General features: G+C 36.5%; 1 protein-coding gene across 1 annotated transcript in view; it reads right to left on the reverse strand.

Annotated features, from left to right (window-relative positions):
- The window catches only part of LOC142348091 (uncharacterized), a 40,320-nt gene that overhangs the window by 6,279 nt on the left and 9,802 nt on the right, over window positions 1–24,239 (reverse strand). Inside the window, exons 4-6 of the mRNA XM_075399256.1 lie at window positions 23,511–23,676; window positions 16,615–19,399; window positions 2,892–3,440 (exon numbers count right to left, since the gene is read on the reverse strand). Of these exons, the coding sequence (XP_075255371.1) occupies window positions 2,892–3,440; window positions 16,615–19,399; window positions 23,511–23,676 (3,500 nt within the window). The remainder of the gene's footprint in view (window positions 1–2,891; window positions 3,441–16,614; window positions 19,400–23,510; window positions 23,677–24,239) is intronic.

Here is a 24,239-nt window from a genome sequence, read left to right on the forward strand (position 1 = left end):
AACAATACACAAAAGAAAAATGCACAGTGACTCCATAGGGACACAAAACGAGCTCAACAGCTCTTTAAATTGTGCCCTCAAAACCATCAGCAACAGAGCTGTGCAATCCTACGTAAAAAACAAGCTCACCAGAGTAGCATTATCCTTAATATATACTTTCAGTGTGTTTTTGATTTCTCGTTTCACATCTTTGTACGTAACCGTCGAAGGGAAATTATCCAGCAAACCATGGTCGAGAATAAAATTCAACGCCTTTCTAATGCTATTATTCAGCGACCTTTCCATGGTTTTTGTTCGATGCTTAAGTGGTTTGAACAGACCACGAGAGGAGTTCCGCGTTATTCAAAGTCTGATCTGATCTATTTTTGTTAAAAAATGGTGCGCAAATTTTTCTTCTGCATTGAAAGAATTATGTCTTTTTTTGGTTTAGGAGCCGAACCATAAGCTGAAAGACCGTACATGATAATTGGTTCACAGTATCTTTGATAAGACCGCAACAAAGAAGACTTTGAAAAACAGTCTCTTGCACGGTACATTAAAGCATTAAAGCGTGCAAGTTTTTTCAACACTTCGTTTATATGAGACTCAAAATTCAACTTAGGGTCCAACATAACTCCTAGGTACTTAAACTGTGAAACAGTTTCCAGTCCGCAATTTTGCACGACAAGTTGAGATTGGTTTTTTGACGTCCAAACAAGATTACTTCGCTTTTTTTAGTGTTGATGGTTAGCTTGTTTCTATTACACCAGTCATCTGCATCACTAAGATCTTTTTGTAACTTTTCTTCAGCTGTTACGCTTGAAGATTTTGCAAAAAGTACAGTATCATCCGCATAAAGTGTAACTTTGCTGTTTTCTATAGAGTCCGGTAGGTCATTGATGTATAGCAAAAATAGCAAGGGGCCCAGAACAGAGCCTTGAGAAACTCCATATCTTATATTCAATTGTCTAGAAGAAACACCAGAACTTATAACAAATTGTTTTCGATTGGTTAAATATGATTGTATAAGCCCATTAATTTTACCCGTAAAACCATAACGATCAAGCTTTTGCAAAAGGGTTGCTTGATTTATTGTATCAAAAGCTTTTTCAAATCTACAAAACAAGCGGCTCCAGTGGATCGTTCATCAAAACACGTACAAGTATCTTCGACAACAGAAAGAATTGCATGCACACAAGACCGTTTATTTCGGAAACCAAATTGACTTTTGGAAAAAATAGAATGCTTTGTGATAAACTTGAGCATTCTTTTGTAGATTAATTTTTCAAAAAGTTTAGCGATTGCAGGAAGAGTATTAAAAGGTCTATAAATCGAAGGGTCCAGTTTGTCACCGCTTTTAAACAGTGGAACAATCTTTGCTACTTTCAGAGAATCGGGGAAAACCCCATTTTGTATACAAGAATTAAACAATTTGGAAAGTGTTTCACAGATGACTCGTGCAAATAATTTGAGGTATTTTTTCTGGAGCCTCCGTTGAAATATGCTTTGTATAGATATTTTATCTTTGTTAATGAAATTTTCCCTCATAAAATTTTGTTGGAGTCAAAAGTTTTTTTCGAGTTGAATTCCTTTGTTGAAGAGGTTGGTGAAAAGGTATGTGCTGTTTTTGTTGTTGCCGATTGAACCTGTTTTCACTCGGCTCTTCTTAATGACATTTTGTAATGTTTCGTGTTTCGATGATGCAACAGAAGTAAAATATCTGCGAAATCGAGTATTAACCAGTTTCTGAAGAAAAAAATAGGTATTCGTTCATTAATTCGCCTTTTTATGCAAATTCTATCGAGTTAAAGTTGAACGTGAAATCGCAAATCAACTCAACCCGAGGAACATAAAATTAAAAGATTTTGCAGAGAAAAAATGATCAAGTACTGACAACGATTTCTTTGGGATTTTGATGGGCAAATTTTTGAACTTTTAGCGGGTTTCAGCTGGAAACTTGTGTTTTGTATGCTAAATTTAATTGTTATCGTGGGGAATAAATAATATTTTTGATGCACAAAATTTTCAAAAAGTATCCTGATTTAGTGTTTTCTAAAGTGTTTTCTGAAACTTTTCATTTACACAACAATTATGCTGGTTTTTGCCGCGTTTTATGCAAAGTTTCACAATAAAAATGCAATATTGAGTAAAAGAAAATGCATAGTGCGTTTTTTTGCGAGCTGAGCGCTAAGTTTGATATATATTTTTTCAATTCATTTTTTAAAAATTGTTCTTCACGTCCATACCTAGTCATCTGGGTCTGTTTCTTTTGGGTTAATCACTGACAAAACTTGAATTTGAATTAGTTTACCAGCTACAGTTAACAAATTTGTTGAAAGTTACAAAAGAAAAACCGCCTGGAGGGGTCTCTAACGAGTCGTAGAGTCAACTATTAGAGGCCCAACTCAACTAGTAGAGGTCCAGAACTTTGGATTAATGTTCTGCATTTGTCCTAATGTTTTCTCTTATTTTGTTCAGCGAATTTACACTCAATTTGTTAAATAAATTTTCTGTTTTGAAATAGGTTTTTTAGCCAAGTGGGGGGCAATGTAAAAGTTCTCGATTTCCTGGTTTTTCATTCTTCTTGCTGCTGCTTTGAACTTTTATTTTTTTTTAATTTTTTTTTTTCGTAACATTTTTTTCGTAACATATTATTTTTTTTTCGTAACATATCAAACGGCTTTGCCAAAATTTGAACCCTCGCCATCTTATCGTTGAAGCTGAAAAAAAAATTTATTTAATTACCCATTCGAGTAATTAGGCTGGTTTTCAGTTTTCAGTAGAACAAAACTTGTGCGCTGCTGTAATTTAAAACTTTTAGCTATACACAGTTTCAAATGTTTTTTAATTGATACTGGATTCAGTTTCAGTGTTATGAGGAAACAACTGCGGAATTGAGGAAATGAACTTACGGTTTTGGCCTGAGCTGAGATCCGGGATTTCGCTGTTGCTCTTGCGAATAGGTACTGGGTAGAGGCGAGCAATAGGAGCTGTTGAACTGCGTTCCACTCGTCCGAGGTCGTTGATATGGTCTGCTGAACTTGGGGGGTTGAGGGATGTACTGTTGTTGCTGCTGCTGTTGTTGTTGTTGTTGTTGCCGCTGCTGTTGTAGTAGTTGTTGATATTGCTGGTACTGTTGGGGTTGTTGCTTCTGCTGCTGAATTTGTTGTTTTAGTTGTTGTTTTCGTTGCTGCGGTTGTTGTTGTTCTTGTTTTTGTTGCTGCGGATGTTGATGTTGTTGCCTATGCTGAATTTGTTGTGGTTGGTGCTGGTAAATTTTTTCTTGTTTTTGACTCTGTTTCTGTTGTTGATTGAGCTGATGTTTTTGTTCCACTGGTTGATGTTGTTGTTGTTGGCGATTATGATGTGAACTCAAAATTGGGTGTCGTGTGGTGGATGGGAGTCCCAGGGCGCTCTTAAGGATTGAAAATGCGTTTCCATTGCGAGTGTTGACGGTTTTTCTTAAAAGAGAAAGTAACTTAAAAGTGTTTAGGCTACACTAAAGTGCGCTCAAATTAAGCAAATTGTTCCAAAAGATTTTGAAGTACCATAATTTTGCTGGGCTGAATGGTTATACGTCCAGATGACGGCCCAATAAGACAATATTTTATCTGGGTCACTGCGGTGTGGGTGACGGGTTGTTTTTTAAAACTACTCTTGACATTAAATCGTATTTGCATTTAGAGGAATTTTTTCAAATTTTTACACCCGTCTAATGTTTTTTCGTAGTTGCAATTTCATCGGTCACTTGAAATTCTCTTCTGTTTAACATCAACTACACGATTAATTAATTAGCTTTAAGCAAAATTTTTATTTAAATTTTAATTTTTTGTCTTATACCTCCTTGCCCTTTTAAAATATATTTTGATGAGAAAATTTTTTTGGTTAATATCCCTGCTTTTTGAATTGTTTGGAGAAAATTGAACTGTAAACTTTTTGGCGAGAAATGGAATGAATGCAACAAAAAGTTGAGTGTCTATTAATACCGCAGTTTTGTATTTATTACAGTAGACAACGGCTCCGACCAACAGAACTAACCATCCTGGCTTTAGAATTCTTGTTTTCTGCAAAATATCTTTATCCATTTAAAATTTAAAGAAAATGAAAATTAGGTACGTTCACGGCGATGAATAATTCGAAATAGGAAACGCTCGACTCTGATCTGTTACTACCAGGTCAGGGTTAAATGGGGGGCTGGGTTGATGAGAGGTGAGTTGAATGTGCAAAACATGCCCATTTTTTGAATTTTACTCGTCGAGGAGTGAATTGATGCGCTATATTCTCTGTTCTGTAACAAAAAATGCTCAATTGACAGTTTCGATTTGTAAAAAGCATGTACGAAATCAAAATCATTTTCTTATCAATATTGGTTCTAGAATAAACCTATTTGAATGACTAAGATGCTATAAATTGTATTACCCATTATAACGTAACCACGAACGTTTAGTCCCCCCATTATGGTCTAATTACCTTGATTACGAGATTACATCTTATATGACCACTAAGCTGTGGGGGTATATTGGGCAAGACCAGCTTCTTGTGGTCTAGATTCTGACAGCTAATTTCTACTCTTGGTTTACTCGTCTTGTGAAATAAAATAATTATACATGTGTTTGGATTTTAAGAATATTTAGTTTTGTAAAGTACAATTATCTTTTTTTGAACGGGGTACTCACGCCCAACCACTTAAAATAAAACATCAAAATGAGGACTAAATTATGAGTGTTGAAAATGGACCGCAATTGAATATGGAATTTTGAACACACTATCAAAATAGAGAGAACCAAAGTTATTTACTTACACAATGGTACCAAAAAGCTACGTACAGCTATTGATTTTTTAAAACGCATTACAAACGTCAAAAATAGAACATTTTGAGTTCAAAGTTGTTCTCTATTGAGTTGTAACTAATCCTTTAGCTTTATAAACGTCTAGCTGACGGTTTGTATAGTATTCATACTGCTTTCTAACGATATCTGGGTCAATTTCGTTCCAAAGTTCTGATAATTTTTCTAAATTTTAACACAGAGCTCTGTTTTCGTGATTGCAGGTTCAAAACTGCCCCTTAAATTTTTGACTGGATCAGACTATGTACCAGCCATTCCAGGATCTTCCAACACTTCTCTTGGAAAAAATCGCCAATAATCCGATTTATGCAAATTTCCATTTCTTCGAAAAACTCGAACCATTCCGTCGCTGGAGATGCGCACATTTGATCTATCACTAAAAACGACAACCTGTCAGAAAGAGAAAGACTGCTTGAGCATAATGACACATCCTTTTCAACGAAAACACTGGCTTTTTTTGTTCAAACTGACTTTTTTTGCAGCATTTAAATTTGACTGTAAATGTTGAAGAAAATGGAAATCAGGAATGTTCACGGCGCTGAATAAGTTGAAATAGGAAACGCGCGACTCTGATCTTTTACTTCCAGGTTAGGATTAAATGGGGGTTGAGTTTGTTGGGTTTGGAGAAGGGTGGGTTGAATGTGCAAAACATGCCCATTTTCTGAATTTTACTCGTCAAGGAGTGATATGATACCCCCTATTCTGTTCTGTGTAAAATTTGCTTACTTGATCGTTTCGAAAACAAAAGAATTGAAATCTTTTGATGGGAAATTCAAAAAGACTGTGAAGTTTGGGGTCTCGGACAACTGTTGTATTTGTTCTTATCCACTACCCTATTCCTTGACAAAAAGCATCCCTCCAAAATTGAGTAAAATCGAAAAAAACATCTGACCAATTATTCTTTTTTATCAACAATATTGAGTTGTGTTAAGCGAGATTTGCTCAAGAGCATTGAAGTCATGAGCCAGATACGATGTTTTAAAAAACAACGTCAAATTAGCCAGCAAAATACTTTGTTTGCTCTCTCATAACAGCATGTACGAAATCAATATCATTTTCTTATCTGTATTGGTACTACAAAAAATGTATTTGAATGACTAAGAAACTATAAATTGTATAGCTTACCCATTATAACCTAACCACGAAATTTAAGCCCCAGATTTTGGTATAAATACCATGATTGCGGAGCTACACGTTATATGAACTCTAAGCTGTAGGGGTAGACCCGCTTCTTGTGGTCTAGATTCTGACAGCTAATTTCTACTCTTGGTTCACTCGTTTCGTGAAATAAAATAATTATACATGTGTTTGGATTTTAAAAATTTTTAGTTTTGTTAAGTACAATATTCTTTTTTTGAACGGGGTACTAACGCCCAATCAATTATAATAAAGCATCAAAATGAGGACTAATTTATGAGGAAGTTCAGAGCGGACAAAAAAGGATTAGGAAATTTCGAACACACAGTCAAATTTTAAGGAACCAATGTTATATATACACAATGGTACACAATGGTATACACATTGGATTTTAAAAATTTTTAGTTTTGTTAAGTACAATATTCTTTTTTTGAACGGGGTACTAACGCCCAATCAATTATAATAAAGCATCAAATTGAGGACTAATATATGAGGAAGTTCAGAGCGGACAAAAAATGATTAGGAAATTTCGAACACACAGTCAAATTTTAAGGAACCAATGTTATATATACACAATGGTACCAAAAAGCTACGCAAACCTGATGATTTCTTAAAATGCATTACACGTTAAAAAAAGAACATTTTGAGTTCAAATTTGTTCTCTATTAAGTTTTCATTAATCCTTCAGCTTTTTAAACGTCTAGTTGACGGTTTGTATAGTTTTCATACTGCTTTCTAACAATATCTGGGTCAATTTCGTTCCAAAGTTCTGATAATTTTTCTTCTAAATTTTAACACAAAGCTCTGTTTTCGTGATAGCTGCTTCAAAATTACTCATAAATTTTTGATTGGATTGGACTATGTACCAGCCATTCCAGTATCTTCCACCTCTTATCTTGGAAAAAATTGCCAATAATCATATTTTTGCACAGGTGCATTATCTTGTGGAAAAAAATTGTCCTTAAAATGCGTTGTTCTGCATAATTCATCAAAATATCCAATTATCCATAAGCGTTTAAATTGTTTAGACACTTAACAAGCATTTTCCGTCCATCGGAATGCATTGCACCTCAAAGCCAAGTGATCGTTTTTCCGAACTCAAATCTTTTGGGTTTTTTAAAGAAATCTCGTTCCGTTTCTTCGAAAAAGTCGAACCATTTCGTCGCTGGAGATGCGCACTCTCTTTTGTTCTATCACTAAAAGAAACATTCGGTCAGAACGAGAAAGGCTGCTGGATCATAATGAGACACCTTTTTCAACAAAAACACTGGCTTTTATGTTCAAACTGACTTTTTTGCAGCATTTCTTGAAGAAACTTCATTTTTTTGAGAATTTGTCCAACTGTAGCTCTGTAGATTGTATCATAGCAAAAGAAAGCGTTATGAGTAACTCTGATTCGCCTTATAGAGTTTTGGGATCTTTGAAAACATCTTTAAATATCATTAAAAAACATTTTTTGTTGCGCACTGGATCTTGATTTCAAGTTGAGTGGTTTTGTATTTTTCTCCATGAAAAATCGACATTTCTTAGCGTAACAGCTGGGCAAACAGTGAAATTAAAGCGGTTTAACCAACTTTTCTGTTTAAGCGGAGAAATTGAGAATGAAATTTCTTTTAAAACTTTTTGGTACCGTAGTGTAGATCACTGTAATCTGAAAGAGTTGATCATAAGCCATTTTCGCCTTGAATTGTCTGATCGCATAGATTTAGGACGAGCATCCCAACCTAGCCAACTTACTACAAAAATCAGCTTTCTGTTTAAATTCAAACTTGTATATTGACGGCATTAAAACTTTCAGCGACGCCTATGGTGTTTATGATGTAAGACAAGTGATTGACACAAAAAATGTGTGCAACGATTTATGATTAACATAATATTTGCGCCAAATGTAACCGAAAGTTTGAAAAACTTCCATATTTGATTACAAAAAATTAAGTTAATTGGCCTTGATGGTTTTATACTGTTTTTAGATTGAGCTTTTAACTGGGTGTAGACAATCGATAAACGGTTGCTAATCGTCGTTTCGCTATCCATAGCTGCGTTGCGCGGCAAAAGTTGACACAAATCAAGTAAACATACTCGATTTTGTCGGACAATTTCACTACCCATGTTTTAAAATTAGAATGATAAAAAATGAGAGGAAAGGAGTTACACTGGGATAATTTTAATCAAATTTGCTTCAATTTTTTTCTAATTTTCATCCCATAAGTCACCAGTTTCTACACCATTAGTAACTCTTTTCAAATAAATGAGATAGAGTCAACTAGACCAAAATGAAGGAAAACCAAATTGGTGATTAATTTCACAAATTCCTCTCTATACTAATTGCCGTTTAAGTGGAAATTTAAAAGTTTTGCATTTTTGCTATTAAACATGTCACTGTTCATCAGAACATTTCACTCTTTGAGTTGTGCCTCAAGTAATTTCAAATAAAAATCGGACTATAAAGTATAAGGCTAATTACTTGCTCAAAAATGTCGAAATTGGTTGCGTTTATCCGTGAATGATCGTGAAAAATCGTAGGCTTTTCCCGCGATATACGTAACCTATTTCTGCGTAACTATATTCCATTCGTATATGAAAAGTAACAACTGGTGCCAAATATGTCGTACAATGGCTGAGTAATAATAGAGTTATTATTCTTTGACATATAGAACACTACCTGAATTTTAAGTCGGATAATCAAATAATGCTAACTCTGATCTCTTTTTAATAGCTCCTAACATTCATTGCTTTTCTGTTAGGTAATTAAAAGCCGAAATTCCATGTCTGATACGCTTTTTAAAAGCGGCATTAAATGTCAGCATATTTTTTCATAGTTGTCAAGACTTCCCTGATCTGGGTTTCAAACAAGTCTTCTCGAGGGCAAAAAGATGCAACAGTGCAGTTTCAAGTTGTCATTAATTATAGATTCAGTCATGTTCAAAGTTTTGCTCTTCGGGTGTTGTTGTGCCTGGAAAAACTTACATTAATTTAAAAAGATATGTTATCTTGAACTAATTTCCAAACAAAACTCAATATTTTTTTCACGGAGTAAAGTGTTTCTGATTGAAGAAAATGGAAAGAAAGTTGAAGAAAAACAATTATGGACCTCTTATGATTTAAAAACTGCGGTGGAGACTTTTGATTTGATTACAGCGGGATTAAATTTTTGTTGATCCAAACAACGGGATTAAACATTTGTTGTTTTTTAGAAAAAAAAATTGCCTGCAAAAAGAACGACAAAAAAGAGCGAGTCTTGAAATCGAACTGTCAAATGTTTTCATATTTGCTTTTCTGGATTTATTTTGTTGAAAGACTATTCATATTATATGTTTAATTTGATTTTAGAACAAAAGTCCGTGAACTTGAGACACGTTATGATATACCCAAATACAAAATGAACCTTTTTTATAGTCAGATGAGTGACTCTTTGTAATAGTCAACAAAATTTTTGATAAAAACTTCTGCCATCCTAAAGCGCTTGCACCTACTCATTTCATGCACTAATTTTTCTAATGACTTCGTTTTAGGAGGAACGTTTCTTTAAAACAACTCCATAGGCATAACGTTGTCCTTCTGAAAAAATATCTGACCAAACAATTATTAATCAAAACCTAAAAAATGCTAATGGATTAATGCATTCGCTTTCCTGTTGGTTACATATTTGACCTGGAGTACCAGTGCAAAACGTCTCAGAAGTATCAGAGAGAAACGAGTTCACCGGAGTTTCTTATAGTTGAGTTTCTGTGTAAAATTTCTCTGATATTTGCTGAACTCCTGGTGGATAGCTATTGAAATTGTATTGATTATAAAATAAACGCAGTTTGAAGTTTTTTTGAAAGTTCAGTTATCAGCCAATTTAGAACAAACTCAATTAATGTTGCGTTGCTCTGCAAGTCCTGAACTTGAACATTTGCATTCTTGAGTTGTTTGCCTTTGATAAGAAATTTTCTTCTACTTTATGACGATAAAATAATCTTTGCAAAAAATCTGTGCACTAATTTGACCATTTTTTTCTCACAAAAGATCTCACACAAATTTTTCCGATTTCTCAGATTTGTATATGTTGGGTTTTTACTAAATTTTAAAAATAGAAAGCAAAATTTTAAGTCTTCTGGCGCCAATAAAACGATTGCGCTAAATACAAGAGAGATTTAAGAAATATGAGCTTTTCTTATAATTCTTTAACACCAAAGAATTGCCAATAGATTGAGCTGCTGAAGTTTTCGATATTCTGTTTTGCATTCTTGTCTGATGAAATGACTTTTGACGTAACCCCAACTTTCGCAATATTTTTGGGCAAATTCTATTTTGGGCAAACATTGTGAACTCCAAGAAGAGTGGAGTCTTTTGAGAGGTGTCACCCAATGAGAGGGGACCTTCGTTTTTGTAAATATTGTCTCACCCAACGAGCGGGTAGAACATAAATAGTTTTCAAGAGTTCAATGAAGATTGAAACGAGAAGATTTCTGAAATTTAAGGAGAATAGGACTGATATTACAGAGAGCGATTGAGAAGAATGAAGAATTCTTCATCAAAACAAACACACTTATTTGAACCTTTAATGAGCAAAAACTTTTGATTGCGGATCAAAGTTTGATAACAAAGATTTGTGAGGCTATTGGCTTGAAAATTTTCAGTTTCTTTTAATTATCAATTAAAAAACGCTCATTAAAAAAACAGTGTCAGTGTAGTCATTATAATAAAATTTTTTCATCGACAAAAATATTTGAGTTGCTGAAATTTTTGATATCATTAATTGTCTTACTCACTAGATTAAAAAATGTAAAATTGGAATGGAAAAGATGCCGTATATTGAAACCAAATGTTTCTCTGAAGATCTTCCCAAACGTTTCTAATAGAAAACAACATAAATCGTCTCATTGCCATTTCAATTAGGCCGCAGCAATTTTTTTAATTATGTTCAACCCAAGTGCACAATTTCTATTTTTTATTTTATTTTTATTTTAGCTTGGAGACGCTGACACAATTAATTATAAAATGCTGAGCACATCTGTATCGAAAAATTCTGTAACACAATAAAGATCATCATATCGCAAGCAAAACTGAGTTGTTCACTATATGTGAGAGGGAAAAAACAAGGTGTAATGAATTTGTTCAACTTTTGCGGCTGTCACTACAGTTGTATAATGTGTCCAATTGCGCTTTCATGTCTGCGGGCAACGAGTTTTTCTCATTAGCTGTCACTTACTATTTAAAGAGCGCCGATAATTTATTCACGAGATGGCATCCTGCAGTTTTTTTGTGCTAACGTGTTATTCTCTTGATGTAACACTCGTTAAATGTTGCTTTCGTAACAAGAGTTGTAAAATCACTTTAAGGAAAATTAAGAAAATGAGATGCATTTTATCATATCCAAACCTGTCTGACTCTTAAATTTGTAATATTCAGCTCTTGTTAATGGAAGTAGTAGGTTCCGCAATTAGTTGATAATTGCTTTTCCATGGAGGTTCTAAGATATGTTATAAGTATGTTGTCTTTTTTTCTAGGTCTGAAAATTGATGTCAGGACAAAATAACCGAAGCTAATATACCAATGTGGAAAAAACATACCCAAAATATACCCAATATTTTACCCTAAAGATGAAATTACCAGAACAACTAAATTGAATAAAATTTAGCTAGTGCATTTGGTCATGTGTTAGTGGCCAGTGGGATTTGATATGAAACTATAAAAACCTAACATGAGAATAAATTATCCTCTTACGTATGATAAAACATATTTGAAATACCGAAAGCTAATTTGTAATAGGATTATTGACCCAAAATATCAAAGAGAAACCTAGCCGGCAGATTGCAGGAAAATAGTCGCAATGGACGCTTGTGGCATACCATGAATTGAAACAACTAAAGAAATAAGATTGACAGATAAACCGCCAGCTTTTTAATGGACCACTAGACTTTTTGGATTAGATTTGGACTGTCATTTTTAGGAGACACACTTGCTCTACAAGGAAAAACCCTAATGGAGTTTTTCAAAACTAATATTCAATATTAAAACTCAAGATTATATTACTCAGGAATTAGGGCATATAAGTTTGGCACTACTTAGATGCACACTATTGACCTTTAACTAGTAAATGTTCTTAAAAATTAAAGTTCCATAAGTGAGTTCAGAAGTCATTTTTTTGAGTGAAGTTTTTGAGTGAAGTCACGCAATTCACCTAAACGCAGAAATGACGTCACGAACAAATTTTAACTGCAAAGCAGTAGAAACCACTGAAGTCATTGAAAAAGTCGATCCAAGAAGTCAGGGAAAGACGCAACAAAAACTGTTAGACGAAGTAAAAAAACATAGCAAGACAAGACCTGACGTACAGTTCAAATAATTTTGATGGACTAAACAAAAAACTAGACCTAGAACGGAATATGAGTGAATTGGGAAAATCATTTCCAAAAGAAAATCAGATCAAAAAAATTTGTAGAAAAACAGAAAATCAATTTCAAAAGGCCGCATGTGAAAAAGAAACCACTAGCGAGAAATGGAAATTTTGTTCAAACAAAAAACTAGGCCTAGAATGAACTATGAATGGATTGGAAAAACCATTTAGAAGAAAATCCTATCCAAAAATCGAAAAACAGTAAAAATCAAAGTGAAATTGCCGCATGTGAACGAAACATCACTAGCCAGAAAGCGAATTTTTGATCAAACACTCTTTTCTCTCTCTACTTTAAAATTGGAGCAAACAAAATTCACGTCGCAAAACCACTCGCTTTTTTGCTCCACTTCTTGTTTCGGCGCGACCAAAATGACTACTCCATTTGACTTCAAAAATAGTGAAAATGTGTGAACAGATCTTATAAAAAAGACACCGCCCTAATAAAATTCAAGTTCTTTGAATTGTAAAAATTTAGGAGCGCTATAATAGCCGCCTGGAATTGGTGACGCGGCTATTAATAAATTGGGTCAAATGGCATCAGGTATAATGGCATATTGGGTTTTGGTTTTGGTATTGGGTATATCGTCATGTAACCATGAAAACTAATTGAATTTTCCGTTGCTGTTAAAATCATTGTCGGCAGATATGATCAAGGGGTCTGCCTCAATGATTTTGACTTGCTCTTTTTGACCAGATTTGTTTACCAATTCTGAATAAGAAGAGTCCAGATTGGTCCTTTTATGATGAGCCGCCAAAACGTTTGCAGCAAACGGGAGCCTTATTAATGTGCAGTTCTACTATTTTTATTTTTAGCTGACCAAAGTGGGGAGAATAAAAACAAACATTTTAGAGGTGGAAAAATAAAAATTGCTGATGAAATGAGATTTATAAACTGTTGATCTGTTGTATTGATAACCACCGTTATGTTAACCACGTTAATTGTCAATTACAGAATTATTATTATTTGAATTTTCTGTTGCTTTGAAATATTAAGAATTTGAATTATTTCTGCTACTATGGCGCTTTTTAGTTCAATAAAATTAGTAAAAATTGACACATTTACGTGATTTTTGTATGCATTAACTTAGAAGTAAGTTTAAAGGCTTTTCATTATTTCAGAATTTTAAAAATCTTATACCAGAAATTAATGAAATAACAAAACATACGCCTGCAATTCGATGTCTATCAAAACCCTGCTGATCAACGCTCGCCATTGATCATTTCAGTTCTTTCTTGTCTGACAAGCAAAAAATCGCGACATGGATAAGTCTCTGAAGCAGCACTGATCTCCAATCTGAATTAGACTTACCCAGTACTGGTTCTACTTCTTTTCACCCCGATTTATTTAACCCCCTATAATTTAACCCCGTATATAATCACCCCTCAGTCATTTAACCCCGCAATTTTTTCACCCCGAAATCGGTTTAACACCGAAATCTTTTATCTATTTCGGCATCCAAAAGACCAATTAGCAAAGCTAAAGTTCAAAGGACTTAAATAACACAAAACTACTGACCTTCAAGAGTGCGGCATTGAACAGCTTGCGTTTGTTTCAAATCAAAGAATAATGACGAGACTGCTTTTTAGAACAATGCCTTTGATCGAAAAAGAACACTTGACAAGTCTGACCTCTTTTATGTTGCACTTTGATTTGAATCAAAAAAGTTCAAAAACTGTCCTAGTCTAGAAGACGGAAAAACGGGTACTTTTCAAATGAAAGGATGAAAGCTAAATTTTAAAACGAACTTTCTGAGCAGGCATAAATTAGCAATTCAAAACAAAATTCAACCGTGTATTTAACAGAATTTCCAATGAAATCCAGATTGATATTTTTGCTAGCAGCTACGCTGTGCAAGCTTCATATCTAAATGTTGCAAAACTGTGTTCCCAATTAGGGGTCCCATCATAGGGTTAACGCCCGGGATCAAATTCCCTAATGAGTCACGATATGAGGCTTCGACGTAACTCCGTGAGGACGCAAGGAGGGCGCCAACTTAAAAATATTAAGATGGATTTCGAATTTAAATTAACACAAAAACAAACATAATAAAATACACGATAAATACACAACTAAGTCAAACTGGCAATAGCCCTGAAAAAATGGATATCAGTTTCATCCCTGTAAATTTGCATCAAGTTTTGCACTTTGGCTTTCAAATTCTCATACTTCTTCTTCTTTGGGAATTTGTGATGGATGAGGCATTCAAAAAGTTTAATTTTTGCACCGCAGCGTCTTTTTGTAAATTAGTCAAAAGTTTCCAAATTCCGGGATGGGATCTGCTGAATAAGGCTTGTATCCCATAGTGCCAGCCCTCAACAGCATTGGTTGTTCTGGCAATTCCCTCAATGGCTGCGTCTCTTTGATTCCATATTTGTGGGGGGAATGTGGCAGGACGGTTTAATAGTGGACACTTGATATAATTTGTTTGGAAATATAAACAAAGCTTGTCTATTTTCTCAATAAGAAAGCTATCCAAATTCTGCTGATCCGCCACATTCGTTATTTCCTCGACAATCAATTCAAAAGATTTTTCTATTTGCTCACTTCTTTCAAAAGCTAGAGCAGGGATCATTTTAAGCGCCAGGGCCACTTCATGATTTTCTGACACCAGCTTTTTTAGTCCAAGTTCTCCAATTTTTCTAACAAAATTTTGAGTTAAATGGAAATAACAGCCCGACAATGTTGAAGCTGGATGATGTTTTTGAAAAGCTTTAACAGGGGCAATTTCAAAATCCAACAGAACCTTATCCGGCTTACAATCTGGGGCAAAGGTGTCTAAGGCATCAAGTAATCGGCTGTACGTTTTTTCCGTTTTGTTGGGAAGGAGGGCATATAAACAAGCAGGGGCAATACCGAGAATATATACATGAAGGGTGTATATTTGATAGAAGTTTTTGGGCGATAGTTTAAACGTTCCATCCCCAAGCCAAAATTTGGAGCTTTCGAGAACCGATGTCATATGGGGATCGCCAAAAACTAAAATTCGCTCGTTGTCATCTTTTCCGCTGTCATACCGCAAAAACTCTTGAAATTTATCGGGTATATCAAAATGCCGGTCCGATGGCTCATGAACTGACACTGTTTGTATAACCTTTCTTAAGCGCTGCGAGGTTTGTATTAAATTTGGTTTTGACGGCAACGCATACTGGGTCGAAAGAACGTCAGTTACTGGTAAAATTGCGGAAGCTACGGCTGCTGCGGGTGTTAGGTTTTCACTCAGGGCTTTAATCTCTTTTATAACTTTTCGCGTGGCCGGCTTTCCAAACGAAGCACTATGATTGTGCTCACCGTTCACGCGAATGAGTTGGTCATCTTTTGTTAAAGCGGAAACGCGGCACTTGTAACTTTGATATTTTGAGCAATTCCAGGCAGTGGTAAACTTATTTAATCTTTTAACATAAAACTCATGCCCCTCTACAACTAATATTTCTTTGTTTTTTGAAGAAATAGTAAACTCAAAGTCGGCAGTTATCATGCTGAATTCAAAATGCAATAAAACAAGAAATGTTCTTGAGTTACATCCAGTTTTCAATTGCTTTTAATTGCCCCATTAAGGATTAGTTGAGGTAACTAATTCGCTAATTGTTATAGTTTTGCATTAAACTATTGTGTCGTTTGCTCTATGTCCCTGACAATTATGATCCATGAATTTACAGATTAAAATCGGGGTGAAATGATTGAGGTGTGAAAAGCATGTTCACACCTCAGTCATTTCACCCCGATTTTAATCTCCATTAATTAAAATAGAAATAATTGAGGCTTAATTATCCTCAATTATAGGAAGCTTAAAATCGGGGTGAAACAATATAGGGGTTAAAAAATTGAGGGGTTAAATGATGTAGGGGTTAAAAAATCGGGGTTAAAATATAGGGGGTTAAAAGAATAGGGGTGAAAAAACAGGACACCCCCAGTACTGATTCATAGTTGGATTTCATCATGGGAAAACCGCCAGAGAACTCAACTTGATCAAAAATTTTTATCTGCTCGAGTTTTCTGAATACGCCGGCTTTTAGCAGAATCAAATATATTCAGACATACATTTTTTTTTCGAAAATTAAATTGTAAAAACAATAATTTATTTCTGATATTCGGCTTAAGTAAATTATATTTGCCACACACGCATGCAAAGAAGCATATATAACACACTCCGTGAAAGCATCGAGTTCTAATCAAATTTTTAAATTATTTTTTCTGCTTAAAATTAGTATAAAATTTGTTATTTTTGAGTTAAAATGATGATGAAAAGCTAACGTGAGAAACACACTTACATGCTTTGTGGCTCTCCCTCTTTTTGAAGTAAAGCGTTGATTAGTACATTTTTTTCATCATCGGTTAGGTTAGTTATTGCTTCTGGAATTTCTGAAGCCCCCTCTAGGTTCAAAGTTTGCCCAACTTGAGGACTGGTAGCCTCTGGATTTTGAGCTGGACTCTCAGCCTGGGTTTGAAGTTGCTGCGGGTTCTGCTGAGCTTGAATGCCTTGTGCGGGTTGATTTTCTGGCACGTTTTCGGGTAAAATTGGAGCTGGAGCTTGTTGTTCGGGAGTAGGTGGAACCGGGGTTTCGAGTGGAGGCGGAACCGAGTTTTCAGGAGGAGGTGGAACCGGACTTTGCGGAGCAGTTAAATGTGGCAACGTTTGTTCACCTGGGACCTCCGGCTCTGATTGGCCCGGGGTTGCGGCTCCATCTGGGTTTTGAAGTTGGGCTCTCCTTATTTCTGGGGGAATTTTCATTCCGGTAGAGTCATTGTGGAGGGCCAATTTTGTCTGATACCCAGGGGTGTAAATATTGGATGAACCTTCGCCTCCATTAGCTCCATTTCCGTCATGGGCGTCGACATGATCAGCCGCTCCGGTTCCATTACCGTTAGCCGGTTTTGCAACTTCGACGCTTTTTTCAGGCGTAGCTTCAAAAAGGTGTCGGGCTTGTTGGTAACTTTTGTGTAAAGGCTGACCTTGTCCAGCAGCTTTTTGCTGTTCGTCCAGTTCGGGAGTTTGTTTTGCTTGCCCGGTAGGCCGAAGTTTATCTTGACCAAACGGAGTTCCCTCCTCCGACTTTGTTTCGTCACCATTTTGATTCGTAGAAGCTGGGTTCGGGGTTGCTCTCTTGACGGTGTCGCCGAACCGTTTCGCGGCGTCGTCAAAGCCGACTGGAGTCGTAACTTTCGGTTCTTCGGCGCCTTCAACATTTTGCCCATTTTCACTCATCTTAAGCTCGTCTGGTTTCGGAGTTGCTCGTAACTTTGGCATCACAATTTCAGCTTGATTTTTAGGTTCGTTTGGGGGCGTGCCGGGAATTTGTTTAGTTTTCACAGCTTCCCCGAAGCGGTTTCGGGCGTCTTTGTAATCGACAGGCGTTTTGGGTTCTTCGCCTTCAACGGCCTCCGATTGATCGGGGATTTTAACCGGTTCGGGTACTTTTGCCCGGCGTTTTGTAGCTACAGCCAAGCCATATCGTTGTCTAGTTTCGTGATAATTCGGCGGTTTCGTGTCAGGTTCGTTAGCAATTTCATCCAATAAGTTTTCGCAAGATTTAGTTTCAAGTCGTTTCAGTTTTTCCGCGCTCATTTTGATTGGTCGAAAGTGCAAAGACTCATTTGAGGGACTTTTCACGTTAAACTGATTGGCTGGTTTCAGCGACATTTTGACGGGCTCGCCAAAGTTTTTCAGCGCAGATTGGAAATCCTCCGGTAAATCTTTTTCCAAGGGTGGCTTTGTTTTTGTTTGTTCCATCTTCTTCCTTTCCAGTTCCAAAACTGCTTTATGAAATCCTTCATCAATTGAGGATGTATCGACTCCCGACTCTTCGTCCTGATTGGCTGGAGCTGACGATACGTCACTTGCTGTAGTTGAATCTAATTGGCTGCTTGTAGCAATCGGGGCTTCCGAGGGAACGGGAGGTGGATTCACGACAGGTGGAACCTCGGGTTGGATCTGAGGTGGACTCACGGCAGGTGGAACCTCGGGTTGGATCTGAGGTGGACTCACGGCAGGTGGAACCTCGGGTTGGACCGGAGGTGAACTTACGACAGGTGGAACCTCTGGTTGGACCGGAGGTGGACTCACGACAGGTGGAACCTCTTGTTGGACCGCAGGGGGACTTATGACAGTTGGAACCTCTGATTGGACCGGATGGGGACTTATGACAGGTGGAACCTCTGGTTGGACCGGAGGTGGACTCACGACAGGTGGAACCTCGGGTTGGACCGGAGGGGGACTTATGATAGGTGGAACCTCGGGTTGGACCGGAGGGGGACTTACGACAGGTGGAACCTCGGGTTGGACCGGAGGGGGACTTACGACAGGTGGAACCTCTGGTTGGACCGGAGGTGGACTCACGACAGGTGGAACCTCGGGTTGGACCGGAGGGGGACTTATGACAGGTGGAACCTCGGGTTGGACCGGAGGGGGACTTACGACAGGTGGAACCTCGGGTTGGACTGGAGGTGGACTTATGACAGGTGGAACCTCTGGTTGGACCGGAGGTGGACTCACGACAGGTGGAACCTCGAGTTGGACCGGAGGGGGACTTACGACAGGTGGAACATCGGGTTGGACCGGAGGGGGACTTATGACAGGTGGAACCTCGGGTTGGTCTGGAGGTGGACTTACGACAGGTGGAACCGGGTCTTCGACTGGAGTTGGACTCACGACAGGTGGAACCTCAGGTTCCACCGGAGATGGACATACGGCAGGTGGAACCTCTGTTTGGACTGGAGGCGGATTCTCTGCAGGTGGAGGGATCTCAGCTTGGACGGCAGGTGGAATCTCGGTCTCGACCAGTGGTGGATTCACAACAGGTGGAGGAATCTCCGATTCGACGAGAGGTGGATTCACAGACGGCTGTATTTCTGATTTGGGTGGAGGTGGATTCTCAGCCGGTGGTGTTTCCAGTTGATCGGGAGGGGAATTCTCCGGCGCAGGTTCTGGTGGAAGCATCGAAGGAGGTGGAGGGGGAGGAGTCGCGGTTTCAACTTGGTCATTAATCTGGCTGGGTTCGTTCAGATTTGCTTCCGTAACAAGTAGATTGGCCGTCGGTGCTTCTTCTTCAACTGGGGCTGAAAAAAGATAATTTGGGATCTTTTTGCTCAAAATTGACTGTGAAAACGATTTGTCTATTTTTCAAAAAAAAAAGTTTTTTTCAAAATTTTTACAAAAAAAAAATTTTTCAAAAAGACACCTAGTTCGAAAAAAACTGAATTTTAAGACAACCCATTGACGTATATCGACCTTTCAAATAATTGTCCTCTCCGAAATATTTGTTAACGAAGGAGTTTTATCTATCTGTTTATTCCAAACTCCGTCCGTTGTAAAACCAAGGTTCAGTTATTTTGGTTATTTTTACTCCATTCTCATTGGGCGAGAAAAAGTTATGTAAAATTTATCAATATCCCCACTTTATCAGTTTACATTGATTCAAAAAAATCTCCACTCTGGTTGGGCGAGTAGGTAATCTAAAACTAGCTTGAAAATTAGCTGTATAAGATTTCCGGCCTAAATCCCCAATATTTAGCCCACATTTTCCATTTTTCGTCGTTCTTTTTCATATGAAAAATGATTAACAATCATTTTGGACAATAGTGGGCAAATAAAGAAAATGCTGAACGCTGAAAAATGTAAACAGTTCTTGCAAAAAAAGTGTAACTAATTTTTGCTTTGTAAAGCATGTAGTTGGAATAAAGCGAAGAATGCAGACAACAAATATCACAAACTGTAACAAAACAACAGCAATTATTGAGCACATGATGTTAATTATCTTAACACTCAGGGTTTTGGTGAAAGGTAAGTCGAACTGAGGGCTAAAGACCAAAATTATTTAAAACTACTAAGAACAACGGAATGCGGGGTTAGGGAAAAAATATATAAGCTAAAGGCAAAGGTCAAATGTTTCCATTTTGTTACTAACTTTGGAGACACGTTTGAATAGAACACCTTTAAAAGACACGTTGAAGATCAACACAAACTTATGCCAACCCCCAAAGACTCTTCTGTATCTGAGTTAGGCCTTCAGTAATTAATAGCAAAATTGCCTAGATCAAATTTGAAATTGTTTCTGTAAATCAGTGGAAAGAAACTGAGATAAAAATTAATGGATCTTGGATAATAGTTACAAAATCGTATCACTCGTTTTCACAATGTAACAAAATGCTTTCACTTTGATATAAGGGAGGCATTAATTCAATTTTGAGGCCACTGAATTATTACTACAGTACCTCAGGCGACTAAAATTGTTCTTTTTGGCTCAATCGCTGGGAACCATAATCTTAAAACGTTCAAGCGAAAACAATTAGATCTCTTTCTGGTTCTAGCAAGTATATATATTCGCACGAAAGAAATTTTTTGAAATGTAAAGCAACAAAGTGGCGACACTTGAGGCGTCAAATCACTGTCAATCGCCAAAACCATTCTGTTTATTATATGTTTATCAGCTTTCTCGGCGGGTGACTTCAGGCATTTTTATGGCTAGAGATAAGACATGATGCTAACTGCATCAACGTGATAGTGCGCTGTTTAAATAAAATTTAATTTTTTAAATTTTCAATCAGCAAAAATTTTCTATTGGAACACACTGGATATTTTGAGTATTATTAAACTACAGAAGCTTTCGATAGACCTTTAACAAGGACTGCTTCCTCCGTCTATCCTTAAAAAAACTTTTGTTCCCTAATTTGTGCGTCAGAATACTTTTGCGCAAAAAATACTTGAGGCAGAGTTAAGTAAGAGGACAAAATAGCCATTACGCCATTATCAAAACATTAACAAATAATTTTAAAGGATGTTAAACTGTCAACTTATTCATAGAAAGATGTATACGCGCATATCAGCTAATATCAATAGCTAATTAATGCTGGAAGTGATAGGTTGTTGTTGTGCTTGTCGTGGCAAGAAAAGGTTTTCTGTTGTCTGTGTATGTTGAAACTGTCTGTCTGGTTGTTGGCCAGTTCTGTTGATGTAAATTAGTAGTCTTTAGTCTTGTGCGTTGAGATTAAAATTGCAAAGATTGTTGTTCGTTTGTGGGATTAGATTTTTGACGGCTTTTCTGCTCAATTCTCTGTCATTTGATTGGTTACTTCTACTGATTTTGTTCGCATCTTGATAGAATTCGATGCTTTGAATAAATTGCTGTTCTTGATTTTGAACATGTTCGTAAATATTTGAAATACCTTGACCTTGAGTCTCCTGAAATTGGGTATTTGTTGAGGCGAGGTTAATATCATGGATCTTGTCTATTTTTCTTTCTCTTTTTCTGGCTCCTTGTCTTTTTGGTTGTAGTACATAATGCGTTGTGTTACTGCTTAGTCTGATATTGTCGATCTGTTGATAATCGTCGCTTTTATCGTCTGTTGATTGTAGATAATTACTGTCGTTGTCTGATGTCTGTTGATTTCTTCTGTGTAAAGGCGTGATTTTATTTGATGATTGTTTCCTGTTAAAAGGATGTAAGTTTTGTTGTCTTGATTGTTGCTGACGTGGCTGTGTTTTCTTTAGTGTTTTCCGTTGGTCTGGGATGTTAGTGTCAAATGTCTGATTTGAACTGCAATCAGGTTCGGTACTTACATCTGATTGGTGTATTTTTTGTTTCCTTTTAGCGTGTTTATAGGATTTGGGTTTGTCTTTTGATGTAGTGGTACCAACATTTCGTCTTATGGTGATTGGTCCGATGTTTGGCTCTTTGTAGTTAACTTCAATTGCTTCTTGGGATTGTTGAATTGTTGTAATTGCTAACTAACATTTCTGTCAGCTCTTTTAAAGGCTGTTTTACAGCCTTTACAAAATTTCAGCCGACTTTTGGGGCCATATCGCACACTTGCTCACAATTTTCAAAATGACATTGGAGTGATTGCTTTAGTTGCTTCTATGTGATAAATTGTCCTACTTTCAAGGAAAATGGCAGCACAATTTTGGCTTTTTTCCGCGTAGTTTCAATGATTTATAATTTCTAAATTTTTTACAATCAGATTTCCAGCTCTGGGCAGATTTTTTGCATAAATGTCCTACCGTTCTTATTAGATCCAGCAATTCATCAACACAGTTCTTTCAGTAGCGAAATAATGATATTTTTTAATACTTTTTATTCTATTGAGGCTTACATTTGGTGTCTCTATTCAAGTAAAAATGCCCATTTAGTTGGTTTTCATTTTTTTAAAAAACACCAATTTCGTTTATGAATAGATTAATAATTGAAGAAATTATGTGATAGAAGTGTGAGAAAATCATAGAGGAGAGTCTTGAAATTCTTGATTTTTTTAAAAAAAATTTTGTTGTGAAGTTCATGTTTAAAATTTATGGACAATAAAAGATTAGCCAGGTCCTAAAATTTATGCATTTATGTAATTAAAGTGCTAAAACTGTGTAATGTGATCGAAAAGAGTGCTGAAATTATATGTGGAAAGTGCTTGAAAAAATTGAAATTAAGTTCGAATTGCGCTAACCGCCTCTGAAAACGTTGAAACACCTTAAAAAATTATTACGAATTCTTTAATCGCGTGAGCTGTTAAAATGCCTGCCGATCTGAAAACAAATGGCACAGAAAAAGAAAAACAGTCGCGGATTGAAATCTGCTTAAAAAACTTTTAGGTGATATCTTTTCCAAATACAGCCTTTTTTGTGATGACAAGTAATACAATTATGGTTAAAACTAAACAACACACTGAGCGACTAATTATAATAAAAGATTCGGAGCTTTTTCGTTTGTGCCCCCCCCCCCAGCATAGTGGGTGCATTTCATATTATTTGCACCCCCCTGACGCACGTGCCATATTTTTACAATGATTTATTATGTAATGGCACGTGCTCTATAACTTTTTCTTTTTTTTTTGGGGGGGGGGGGTCACAAACGGAAAAGATCAAAATATTTATCCGATTAAATTTCTTCATTTCAAGCGGTTGTCAGAATATTTCTTACATAAATTTTGACAAAAGCTTGCAGGCTATAATTTTGGTTGTTATATTTTTGATAGTTCCTTAAAATAAAATATTTGGATATTTTTTATTTGCCCCCCCCCCCCAGTACGTTATGCACCGCAAGTTACAGAGCACGTACGATTACATAGTAAATCATTATGTAAAAATATGGCAAGTGCGTCTGGAGGGCACTAATAATATGCGCCTACTAACTAGGGGGTGGGGCACAAACGGAAAAGATCCAAATATTTTGTAGGGGTTAACCTTCGGCGGGTGGAGATTGTGGTTCCTGTTCTGGTGCTGGCACCGGCATGGGCTCTTCTGGCTTCGGTTCCTCTGAACTTTGAGGAATAGCAGTAACATCCACTGGAGGTTCAACTGGCACAACTGTTTCGGGGAGAACTGGATTCGATTCCTCCATTTTCTTTCTCTGAAAAAAAAACGAATTTTTTAGTCATTTTTTTCTATTTTTCCTACCCGATTACAATGAAGAAATGCAACGTGCGTTGTCAAAGGTGCGCCGGTGTCTTTTTCGACCAACAGATGATTTTATCAAGGTAATTTATGGCAAGCTAAATTGAAATTGTCCGCTTGCCCTTGGGCTCAAAAATATTATTTACCCCCTGTGCTTCAAAAATAATTACACCAATATCTTGCAATGGTAACGAATTCCTATATAATTTAAAAAATCAATATCTCGCAAGAATCTTGCAAGGTATCTTGCAAGTGAATACATACTTTTTGCTAGACACTTACAAGATTCTTGCAAGTTTTGGGTCCAATAAAAGTGCTGAACAACCTAAAAACCATGGGCTGAAATATTTTTTTCCTTGCCATTTGATGTTTTAAAGATTGTTTGAATGAAATAATATCGCTTTACGGCAAAAAACCAACCACTTGGTGTATTTTTGGTTTTAAAAAAAGTTGCCAGATTTTCATCAAAATCAACTAATTAAAAAAGCCCATCTAAAAACTGGTTCCTGCTTCCTATCA

Source organism: Convolutriloba macropyga, chromosome 10 (genome assembly GCF_964194025.1).
Source record: "Convolutriloba macropyga chromosome 10, txConMacr16.3, whole genome shotgun sequence".
NCBI lineage: Eukaryota > Metazoa > Xenacoelomorpha > Acoela > Convolutidae > Convolutriloba > Convolutriloba macropyga.